The 13,016-nt window shown below is 33.9% G+C and overlaps 1 protein-coding gene across 3 annotated transcripts in view; it reads left to right on the forward strand.

Moving 5' to 3' along the window:
- mute (gon-4 like protein muscle wasted) overlaps positions 1-13,016 on the forward strand; it is a 469,386-nt gene that overhangs the window by 194,698 nt on the left and 261,672 nt on the right. For all 3 annotated transcript variants that reach the window (XM_090406009.1, XM_090406011.1, XM_090406010.1), the window contains exons 13-14: positions 3,501-3,621; positions 9,943-10,029. In XM_090406009.1, coding sequence (XP_090262135.1) covers positions 3,501-3,621; positions 9,943-10,029 — 208 coding nt within the window. The remainder of the gene's footprint in view (positions 1-3,500; positions 3,622-9,942; positions 10,030-13,016) is intronic.

Below are 13,016 nucleotides of genomic sequence, written 5' to 3' on the forward strand. Positions count from 1 at the left end.
ATGACTCCAGGGTGAAAGGCTAATTTCAGGGAAGAAATTCAAGTACCTTGGGTCGGTTGTCGAGAGGAAAGGTGACTTGGATGAGGAAATACAGCACCGAATAACATGCGGTTGGATGAATTGGAGGAAGATGAGTGGGGTCCTGTGTGACAAGAGAGTGAGTTGTAAGAGGAGAGGAAAGCTGTATAAGATGGTGGTGAAGCTGGCGATGCTCCATGGTGCGGAGACGTGGCCTATAACCAAGGCACAGGAGAGGAAGTCGGAGGTAGCGGAGATGTGGATGTTGAGATGGATGAGTGGTGTGACAAAGGACAGGATAAGGAATGACTACATCAGAGGGACGGTTAAGGTGGGACCAATTGGCAAGAAGATACAAGAAAGTAGGCTGAGGTGGTTTGGACATGTAGAGAGGAAGGGTGAGGAGTATGTTGGTAAACGAGTGGAGTATATGGAGGTGGTGGGAAGGAGGAAAAGAGGCAGGCCCAAGCTCAGGTGGAGGGATAAGGTGACAGAGGATCTTAGGGAGAAAGGATGGAGTCCAAAGGATGCCCTGGACCGGAGAACTTGGAAGAGGAAGGTTAAAGATCGGTGCGTCAACCCAATTTAACATGGGATAAGGCATAGTGAAAGAAGAAAAAGAAGTTGAGAATATAAATTGTTTCTGTCTTCAAAAATAATGAATATAACTAGTATATCAATCGAAAAATCTGCGGTCGAAACTAATAGCTAAATTGATAATACATATAATTTAATATAGTTTTCATCCTGCCGCGGGCCACACAAAATCATGTTGTGGGCACCCATGCGGCCCGCAGGCCTGCTGTTGGCCACCTATGATCTAGACTATGCCTTCAGGAGTTGTTATATTAATATTTCTGTTTATATTTCCCTATTTATAAATGATGAATTTTAATATTTTCACTTTAGCTTCAAATTGAAAATAAATCAATCTGAAGTTTGAAAATGCTTTTAAAAAAAATCAAAAAATGAGGAAACAGCTCAGTGCAGATAATTGTTCAAAAGAAAAATTTCATATAAGGGAACAAACTAATGGATTGATAAGGTATTGCAAGAATCATGCTTTAAAAGAAGTGTTGAGAGAAACTTGGAACTTTAAAGTAGCTCAGATAGAATTAATTTGAGCTATTTTAAATTTAAAATTTAAAATTTTTGTAAAACAATGTTAAATGAGATTGTATTTAGATTGGCTGCTGAAGATGGAATCTCAGTTTCATCTTCAGCAGAATTTTATACGTGAATCATTTTCAAAGCAAACTTATGCATTTCCAAAGAACTAGTCAGATATATTAAAGTTAATTTTTGACTTTTATGAACATGAAAAAAAGAGGAGCAAATATTCAAAATTAGAGAATTAACAGAATCAGATCACCATTTACAAGAAAGTTAAGTGAAATCACAATTTAGATTGGTTGCCATAAGATTTTATACACTAATAAATTTCAAAGCTGAATTATAAATTACCAAAGGACCAATCAGATATCTTAAAGTAATTTTTGACTTCTATGAACATGACATAAGAAGAGAAAATATCAAAAATTAGAGAATTAACAGTGTTAGATCACCATTTTTTTAGTCTTACTTTGAATGAGTGCACAGTATTGGAAATTGAAGATATTTCAATATTGTTGTTCATTTAGATGACAAATTTTTAACTGAGGATTAATTCATATATATATATATATATATACCTGGAATGTTCATCAAAATTGGAGATAAAATATATTTCAGTATTGTGTTCATTTAGATGACAATTTTTTAACTGAGGATTAGTTCATATATATCTGGAAAAATGTTCATCAAAATATTATGGACTTGTGAATGCAAGAATTTGGAATAATTTTGAAAAACATGTTGTGCTATAATGACAGATGGAGTGAGAGTGGTGGTGAAATTTGAATGTGAAAGCACAGTTGAAAATTTAATCTGCCTTAATCATGGCATTTATTTAGCAGTTCATGCATTTTATGAAAATATCATAAATCACCTAAAATTAAAGATGCCAAAAAATTATATTCTTGATTTAATCCTTTATCCAAGTGCTAGCAAACAATGTTTGCACATCGGATATCTTCACAACTGGGCTACTTGTATATAGAGGTGATGATGTGAAGTCATTCTAATGACTTCACATCATTTGTCTATTATCCCATAATGCAAAGTACACACCCTTTTGGATGTGTATAATACTATGCATTGTGGGAAGGGCCACTACCCAGACTAAATTGACCTTTATTGAGGTCTCATCAATGGGAACCAGACCCAGAAGAGATACCAAGGTTGAAATAATGCAGAATTCATATATTTCCCATATACAAATAGTAAAAAGGCGTTATGCCTTATTATTAAAATACTCTGGATTAGAGATGTTAAATGCTTTTTTACTTATTTATACTATAAATTAAAGATATTTACAAATAAGATCATATATAGATTGGTCGCCAAAGATGGAATCTCAGTTCCATTTTCAGCAAAATTTTAGATGTGTGAATCTGTTTCAGAACAAAATTATGGATTACTAAAGAACCAATTAGATATCTTAAAGTTAATTTTTAACTTTATGAACATGAAAAAAGAAGAGCAAATATACAAAATTAGATAATTAACAGAGGCAATTGCCCTTCTCATTAACCTCTGTATATAAGTAGCCTAGTCACGAAGATGCTTCATGTGCAAATGTTGTTTGCTTACGCTTGGGTAAAGGATTAAACCAAAAATATAGTTTCTTGGCATCTTTAATTTATAGTATAACCAAGTGAAAAAACTTTCAATACAATAAATAATCAATAACAAACATACTTGAAAATTATTTTCATGAGTGAAAGTGATTATCCCAGAAATTGTTGCTTTGAAAAAAATGCCTTGTGTCCTCAGAAAAATTGCTGAGACTCAGAATCACTACCCTACACCCAATTTTTGATAGCATTCATCACCGACCTGGCTGGCCGAGTGGTCAGCGTTCTGCTCTCCAGCCAAAAGGCTGTGGGTTTGAATCCTGCTGTGGGCATGGATGTTTGTGATTGTCTCTGGAAAAAATAGTGGTGGTGGTGGTCGGCAGTAGATGGCGTTGGTGTTATTTGCGGTCAGTTGATGGATTGAGTGGTGAAGATAGAGTTGTAGAGTAGGTGCCCTCCCTCGATGAGTCCATAGACTCCCTGGAGGTGTTAAATAATAATAATAATAATAAATATTGATTCATTGTTATTAAAGTGTGTATATGATTTTCATATTATGTGTTGTGAAACACCTTCAAACTCAAAGCAAATTCAAAGTTTAATTAGGATTAACATAACTTTTAATGCTATTTTTGATATCTTCATTCTTTACCATAATTTGTTTTGGTACATTATTACTAGAAAGCTAATAATAATATTGTAAACTTAATCATATAATACTATTGTATCCTGTACACCCCTTGAAGATACATTCAAATGTTATGAAGATGATGATTTTTGATGTTTTTGTTTTCGACTTATTTCTAGCATTACCTATCCTACTACAAGCTCTGTAGCTAAGTGTGAAACTGGAAGTCTTAATTTTGCAAGAAATATTTCACCGATATCAGCAGAAGAAAGAGAACAGCTCGATGAACAAATGAGAATGGTAAAGTTAATGCAAACTTAACTATTTACAAGACAAAGAAATAAAATATTTTTTTAGAATCTTAAGTACCATTTCTGCTATTCACACTGTCTTTAAGTAGAATTCAAAAAAATCACAGCAAATTGTTACACTTGCATTATTCAAAAAAGTATTTCATTATCATCATACAGGACTGTTTCACTTTTTTTTTTTTTAGTTTGATGAAAGTTAAAAATGAACAATAATAGCATAATAGTTATAATAATAGAAGCATGGAATAAATTATTTTCTGTTCTGTTCTTCCCTTCTTATATGCACTTGTAATAATCACCAAGTTGCCTAAACATGATATAAGTGTTTTGATCTTCCCTCTAAGAAACAGCAGTAAAGTTGTCTGCAGGCTGGCCACTAGATAGTACCTGGGTCTGAAACTGATGGTAATGTATAATTATTCTACTTAATCTACTAGAGCATGTCTGAAGGGAATAAATGTAGTGGTATTGTGCAGAAGACACTGTCAAGCCTATGATATGGTTAAGAGACTAGGAACACTCTGAGAAGATTTGTTTGCAAGTCTTTCACTAGTGCACTATATGTTCCTGTCTTTATTTCACTCTTCTCTTTAATTAATTATAAAAGGCATCAGAAACAATTATAATATCAGCAGAGCAAAAAAAATAAAATAAAATAAATAAATAAAAGATTTTTAAAAAATAAGCAACAAACATCCAATTAAAGAGCATAAAAAAAGGCTTCTTTAAAAAGGACCTCATTCTTCATTTTATCTAGATAAGTATTCACTTATAAAAGTATAACAATTATGAAATTGTGTGTATTGATAAAAGGAGTTTTATGAGAATTAACAGTTCAAGACAGTGTCAGCAAATCTGGAAAAATCCTCGTCTAACTCAAAAGCCAAGTATGGATCCTGAAAGCTTTACAGAGACCAAAGAAGAATATAAAAGGTGAAATACAAGTCCTGAGCAGAATCCTTCTTCTTTTAATTAGTACATTACCAAAGGTGCTCTCATGCTGAAGTTGTAAATATGGAAATCTTGTAATCTTGGAAACTCACATTAAAAACTTTTAAACTTTCAAAAGCATTGTTTTGTTACTTTGTTATAAAATTAATAGATATTTATCATTCTCTCTTTTAATTAAAAAATAATAAAAAATCCTACAGGAATGATACTTGTGCATTTGTGACATCTGTCATCCCTTATCAGATGATACCAAACTGAGCATTCCTCTTTTCAGTCCTCTCTAATTCAAAATTTTCGCATCCTATTCTTATGCATTCATTGTGCTCTCTGGATTATCCCAACATCCTTGAATATTTATCTTTGAAGTTTGATTTTCTGCATTTTAACTGCCTAAGCATTGGAGATTCACAATTCAAACTTTTTTTTTTTTTTCTGATCTAGGTGGGAAAAAGTGCTAGTATATTTGCTGATATTATTGACCTCATGCATTTGTCTATCTACACACCACAATACCATATTATCCATCTTAGCAATTTGGATGTCATCAAGTATCCTTTAAAACATGGAGCAGACCTCTTTCATCTGTGTATGTCCTTTTCCACTATACTGGTGTCATATCAGATGTTTCTGTTGTGATGAGTTCTACTTTTCCCTTATGATGATCCTTTCCATTCTTATGATCTAAACATCTGTTCTGGCTGAATAATTGAAATAATTAGTACTTGAATGAAGATCATCCCTCCATTCCACTTATAACTGCTACCCATTATCCAATATCTGGTTCTCCAAGTGGCAAAGCAGTTCACGTAAATAAAATCGGCATAATCACAAATTGCTTGAGACAAAATCTCCACCTCCATCACATGTTCTACATTGCAGCTAATATAGCTTCAAATGAATTATCAAGAAATCCAACTTTGAAAGAGTCATATACAGAAAATTTGCCTTTTGCTCTAATGGTAGCCATAGCTTTTTGCTCTTCGCCAAGACCTTGGGTCAACTTTTGCTCTATATGGAAGTACCATATAACATATGATACTTTCATACTACACACCAATAAAGCTGACTTCTTGGAAATACTCCTCTCTCATAGATGACAAGGAAAAAATCTCTTAACTATGACAGAAACATCTCACTACTTGTCTTGCAACTGGAAAGATTTATGAACCCAAATAGCATGGATTACTAACGAGTCTTCTGGTTTTAATAGTATGTCTCTCAGCAGTGATCAGAATTTATATGCTATATAATTAACTGGTGTTCTGTATTATTATAACTCATACTCATCCAATATCTACCCTACACCATGAGAGCAAGTTTGTGTTCAGCCATTCTAAAAAAAAAAAAAAATGAAAGGCAGTAATTAAACTTCTTTCGTCACCTCATCAGCGGTCACATTTTTCATCACCTGGACATCCATGAATTAAGCAGTGACATTAATGTGTATTCTGTCATTTTCATTGCAGTGCTGATTTTCTGGTTATTATTTTCTACCCATGAGAAATGAGAAACTTTGGTCTGCATGCCTAATTTAAAAACTGCCACATTTTGGCCTCTTTTCATTATTGAGTAACAAGTTTTCTATCTCTGATTGTTCACTGTGTGTGTCATGGTTAACATTTTCCTCTCTTTGAAGATCTCACCAATACCAGGGATGTGCATACCCATACTTTTTCTCCTAAATAAGCATCAACATTATTTACCACTATATTCTCCATATACTATAAGGAGTTTATCAAAACCTGCAAGTATACTATCCTTGACAAGAAATTATATTCTTGTTTTAATCCTTTACCCAAGCATAAGCAAAGTTTGTAATTGATGTATCTTCACATCTAGTCTACATGTATATAGAGGCTGATGATTTCACATCAGTTGCCTCAGTATCCCATAATACAAAGCACACTTCCTTTCAGATATGTATATTGCTATGCATTATTGGTGGGTCACCAGTTTCGACCTTTATTGAGGTCTCATCAGTGAAAGCTAGACTTAGCAAGATACTAAAATAAATTAAATCAACAGAAGTCATATATTTTCCATATACAAATAAAATGGTGTATCATATAATTAAAACATTTTGGATTAACATTGCACATTGACAGGTTTTTCACTAGGGTACAAAGTATGTTATATTTTACTTGACAACATATATTCTTATTTTACTTCTTCACTCAAGCATAAGCAAATAATAGATGTGGAGACACTCTTCTATATACAAGTTGACTTTGTGAAAATACTTCACATGCAAATTTTGTTTGCTTATGCTTGTGTAAAGGATTAAAATTTTATTTTTAACGATATTGATGAGAACACAGACTTATAAGAAAATAATTACTATTTATTGCTGATATTTCATTGGTATTATATCCAGCATCTTCAGAGCACAAAAACAGTTTGTCACAGTATGCAAAACAACAGCAATCTGGTATAACAACAGGACTAGTTTAAACAGTTGCAACAGACAACACAAAGACTAAAGTCCTAATTAGGCACCATTTATGTTGGAAAAAGAGAGAGAGAAAGCAGGTATTAATTTGGTCTTAAAATTACGGTCTCCCAAATTTTTGGTAAATTTATACAGCCATACTTGTTGAGGTTTGGATTATGTTTCAAGGCTTCTGTTGATTCCAAAACAATCTCTCTATGTCTTATAAACGTCTGTGTAGCACTTTTGTTTTTTTCCTGTGTGCAGGTGTATCTAAGTCATGGTCTGCTAGACCCGACTTGCCATAATGACAGTGCCAGGTTCACTGAGGCAGATGTCCACAGTTTATCCTGTCTGTCCATAATAAGCTCGATCACATGAACTGGGCACTTCATAGACTCCTGGATATGATAAAGAAGAAGAGACTCTTCCTTGGTGAACAGATGAGAGTTGCCAATTTGACATAAAGTTTAATACAGTGTGTAGCTGATGTTTATTAAGCACTAAATATCTTTTTACATGTACCTTGAATGTATGGGATGGTGACAGGTTTGCTGTAGTCTTCTGTGGTAGACAGCAGGAGGATTTCTGGAGAACATTTAATATTTTTAACACATAAATCTGTCGCAAACTGCCACCAAGTATTGTTCTCACTCGAAGTAATAGGCTATGGAAAATATAGCATCTCATTCATCATTCATGAGATTACATGATAGCACCATACAGATGTACAAAAATAAAATCATTTTAGAAATACTGAAATATTATGAAACCAAATTCAACACCATGGATTCCTCCTAGAAGTCTTCAGAGAAATTTTGAGAAGAACGAAAAAGAATCTTCCCACATTTCAGAAAAGCTTTAGAAAGAGCTAAAATAGCATGTCCTGTTGAAAAATGATCCTCCGAACCTGACTTGATTCACATCATAGTGTTCTGACTCTTCTAAGATCAACTCAGGATATGCTTCCTTCATATTCTGAAAGAACCTTCTTTTGTTTGACTTCCACAATCTGCCATAATTTTCGTAGCCAGTTTCATTCTCAATATTAGAGACCTGATAAATATCTGAGACCAGTGACTAATTTTTCTAATCTTCATTGTTGATTGCAAAATTATTTCCATTGTAATTTCAAACTAATTAAGGTTTACCCTAATTGATTTTATCGACCAAACTTTGCCTCAAAGATTAATAGATGAGAAACTTCTTCCAAATCAGGAACCCCATCTATTTTGCAAACATTCAGAATGAATTTTGATCATTAAAAAGTCTTTGGCATAGTAGAACAGTGATATATTTCTGAAGTCCTGAGAACATTTGGATGTCCTTAACACATACTCAGATGCATATATACACACACACACACACACACACAACAAATTGCTCTTCAGGTATCATTCAATAGCACAAAAGAGTGCTTTGTTGGAAATAAATAACCAGCTCATCAATGTATTACCATACTCCTAATGGATAAAACAAGGATGTCATTTCAAAATGATTATACATTCTAGTCATGTGTCATTTTTTGGGGATGGGGACATCATATTTTTCTCCTGATAGACACAATATTGACGTGTGTGGATAGTGAGCAAAAATAACTAGGTATCCAACTTGGCAATACTCTTACATTGATATACTTGAAATGGATAAACTGGGCAGTTATGTTAACAAAGTATTGGACAGATATAACAACCATAAATGATCTTTTCATTTATAGTTTTAATCAAAAACCAAATAACTGTTTCTGGTGTTCTCTATCATATACTCAAGAGTACCCACATCAAAGGCTTTCCCCTATCAAATCCAGTCTTAAATATGTGCTTTCTACAGAATAAAACCAGTTTGAAATTGTACTCAGTATGGTGTAAGCTACTCAACAATTGCGGCCAAGATTAGTCTCTCTTAACACATTGGCTCAATTGTCAACTTATTGCCGCTGCCAAAATGTTTTTAGTATTTTCTCTTCAAAAATTTATAATTGCTGTTACATTTTTCACTTTGTCACTGCAATTGCATACTTTTTTTTTTCCCAGTAAAAACCAAGTTATTGAAGATTCCATGCTTTAATTAGAAGTGAGTGGCACCAAGGCTGCAGTAACATCACTGGTTATCAACTTGCCACTAGTACCAAAATGTTGTTAGCATTTTCTCTTCAAAATGCTCCAGCATTATGTGTAATGCTATCCAAAAGGAAATTCCTGATATCAAACTGTTTACTATAACAAACTATTCCTATGTTTCCTGAGTTTGCCTTAGTAAGTTGTGTAGATCAGCACTGTAATTTCACTATAAGGCATCCATCATCTAGCAATTTTCTGTGAGCTGCATCTTTTTCTCCATCATCTCATGAATTTGCAAACAGATGCAGTTGTAGTGCAGCTTGTCTCAAACCCATGCGGTATTGCTGAATATACATCCATTATTGTGACTGATGCATGTTCAGTATCAGTCACTATGTTGTTATGCTATGCTAACTCTTATCTTCATCTCTACCAACTCACACTCTACTGAATAATTTCTCTAAAATTTAGTAAGCAATACTTATTTGTTACAACAGTTTTTGATAAAAGATAAAATTTTGTATGTTTTTTCCAACAGCTTTTTTTTTAAGTTCAAATTTGCAATGGATATTATTAGAATGAATGTGAAGAGTTAGCATTCAGTCTTGTCACCTAAACTTGCTTCACTTGTGTATTTTTTGTGGCTGCAAATGAGGTTAACTCTATGTGAGGGTGACTATTATAATCTTAATAAATTAATTTAAATATTAAACTCCCACAAAAATTCTGTGTTGTTTTACTATTTTTACATACTTATTCAAGATTCTGAAAGTTATCATGTATTACATTAACATCCTGCTTATAACTAAATGCTTGAATAGTTCTGTGCTTTGTGTGATAGTGATGGTCTATTTCTTTCTTTTCTTTGCAGCATGTTCAGCTTCTGACACAGATTTACCTACTCTCTTTAAGTAGTACAGAACTGAAACCTCTGAAGGAAGTGGCACAGCTGCTACTTGTGAGTATTAAAAAATTATATACTTACAAAAAAATGTAAATATACTTCTTTATATATATAAAAAGAAGTATATGCTTTTCATTACACTAGTATAAATATAAACCCTCATTTAATTCAGAGTAAATTATCTTAATATATACATTAATCCCTGACATAGCATAAACATTGTTATCAAGATGATAATTATTATGTGTATTATATATCGTTTTGCTTTTGAATTTTAATCTTCTTGTTCATAGGTCATGCTGAGTGATACACAATAGTCTCCTTTAATAAACACCGTTATAAAAATTCACTCACTGTAGCAAAAAAAAATTGGAAGAATGTGCTTCCAAATGGCTCGCATATTGCTAGCAGTAATCTCATTCCAAGATTGATGAATATTTTCAATAGCAGATTTAACATTAAATTTCTTCCAGAATTCTACTAATGTCATAGAATTGTCACCAGATGTTGCTTCTATTGCCTATTTAAATGTTCTTCTCAGTGTAAAATCTTGCGAGAAATAATTTTTGGTAGAGATTTTACAATTTTTTTGTCTAACTTTATAAGAACAAAATATGCTTAGTAAGATGTGTTAATATAAATTACTGTTAGAATGCACCTGCACTTTAGACTTGTTTGTAAAAGCTTAATTGGAGTTGAGCTGGATTAGCACTGAATACCACCAAAATCGTGAGGTCTGGCGGCCAGCGATGACGTCAGTTCTTATATTGCTTCTGGCTAATCCTGGAATACTCTGAATTTAGAACAAAGGACTGAGAATAGAATAAAAGGCAATGCAGCACGTGGTTCTAGGCTTTTTGATCCTTGGTCTCGTGTGCTTGGCTCTTCACCTGTGAGGTCTGCGGGAGCTCTTCCCTGCAATCCAGGAGAATCGTTTTTCCCGCCGTCATCTCCTGATGTCTCACCACTGCAAGCTCGCTCTAGGATCCCAGTAGTTACGGCAGAACCCCAGTGCGTCCGATGAAGGAAAGTTCTCAAGAATCGATCGGACGGAAGACGTTCCAGTTTCAATGTGTATTACCGAATGTAAGTCGGACTTTCCTCTCAAGATTGTTAGCAAGTAAACCATTATTTTGTTATAATGTGTTATGTGAATGCACCTTGAACTCGTAAAGGATTGAGAGAGGTTACTTGTTAACTAGCGGGTAAATTGAATGTGAAATAACGGAAGTATATGTATTGTTAAGTATGTCCAATTTATAGACTGATTGTGATAGTGTCTGAATTAGTATTATTTAAGTTTTGAATGTGTTGAAAGAAAGTAAAACGTAATCCCTCCTAGAATATTTATGCATGCTTGTAAGTCGAGTTGTGTCATAGAAGACACTTTTATATCAAGGCAAATTAAGTTTTTCTGATAGTGAAAGCACTATATTTTCTGTTGCTCAGATAGCAAGTAAATTTTGTGTGTTAAAATGCTTTTGATTAAGTTAATCTTCAATTAACTTTTATATGCTCTGTATCATGTCTTTTAGTTTGATAATAAACATGTTTTTGTTTTGTAATTTCCTGGTTCTCATTCCAGCCAATGCACTATCCTGAAAATATTAACGAGCCTGCGGGAATAGAATGCAGTAACAAGCCACGACTTGCGTGAAAGGAAATTGTTTAGAAGTATTAACTTATTTCTTTTGGGGTGCTTAAGGGTCAGAGCTGTATTACTGAGAGGAGACCTCCACATAGCCTTTAAAGGAATGTGGAGAACCGACTAGGGCTTCTGACCTAACATCCAATCCTCACCTTCTCGTGGTGCACCCTGTTGGGTATCTACCTGGATACTGAACACACGAGGATGGGCTGGCAATTTGGGATTTAGCCGACCAAATTGTATTCTTATTGGTTAAACCAAAATAAAAAATGACGGTACAACATGACAAAATTTCATGCCGGCTGGGGCGTCGCTCGGTTAAACAAGGCCCCATTGTTTTCGCTAGGGAACCAGGGCGAACAGCGAAAAGTCAGCTACTGGAACAAATCTGAAAACACACCCCAACTCAACATCACCAGAGTTAAAGATCGGTACTATCAACATAAGAAGCCTGAATGGCAAAGAAATGGAGCTAGCTGAGGAATTAGATAAGTACCACATCGACATAATAGGGGTGACTGAAACAAAAAAGACAAAAACTGGTGAGATCTTTCTGAGCAATAAATACAAAATATTATATTCAGGTAATGACAATCAAGGAAAAGAAGGAGTAGCCATAGTATTCAACACAAAATACGAGGCTAATCTTCTTGAATGGCAGTCAGTCTCAAGTAGAGTGATGTGGGCAAATATGAGAATGGGGAACTGGACAATGAGACTTATTTGTGCCTATGGTCTCACAGAAGGTTCTGCTAAGGTAGAAGTGGAGTCTTGACAAGTAATAGACTGATTTGGAGGAAAATTGTAGATAGGAAGTTAGTAATTATGTAAATTTTTCATGTAGTACTATCATATCCTGTATACCCCTTGAGGCTACATGTCAGAAATTTGATGATGAACTTATTTCTTGTTATCTTCTTGCCCTGACTTTCAAACATAAAAAGATCAATTAAGTGGTGCAGTCGTTAAGATGAAATAAATTTCTTAATTGATATTGTGCGATTGCTCAGGGACCATTACATTAGATAGACTTACAACACGAGGTCTAGCTAACCGCAGAAAAACAGGGGGGGGGGGAATAAGTTTAAGTAAGAATGCAGATAAATAAGCCAGAATAAGATAATGTCAAGAAAAGACATATATTTTACATCAGGTAGTATGCCGTAATGTTGCGATAATTCACCAGTCCATAGGTTGTATGAGAGAAGTTGGATTTGGCTGTAAAAAATATCACTTTAATATTCTCACACAATGAATCAAGAGAAGTAGGGTGACCAGGTGCACTGTCTAAATAAGCAGAGCCTTAAAATCAAGATTATTTCGCTTGCAAAAATTCTCAACTGTTGGATGAATATAACTTCTGAATCAGCTTTCAAATAAAGATTTAGTAATC

This window comes from Typopeltis vanoorti, chromosome 16 (assembly GCF_054136105.1).
Source record: "Typopeltis vanoorti isolate ZY-2024b chromosome 16, IOZ_Tvanoo_1.0, whole genome shotgun sequence".
Taxonomy (NCBI): Eukaryota; Metazoa; Arthropoda; class Arachnida; order Uropygi; family Thelyphonidae; genus Typopeltis; species Typopeltis vanoorti.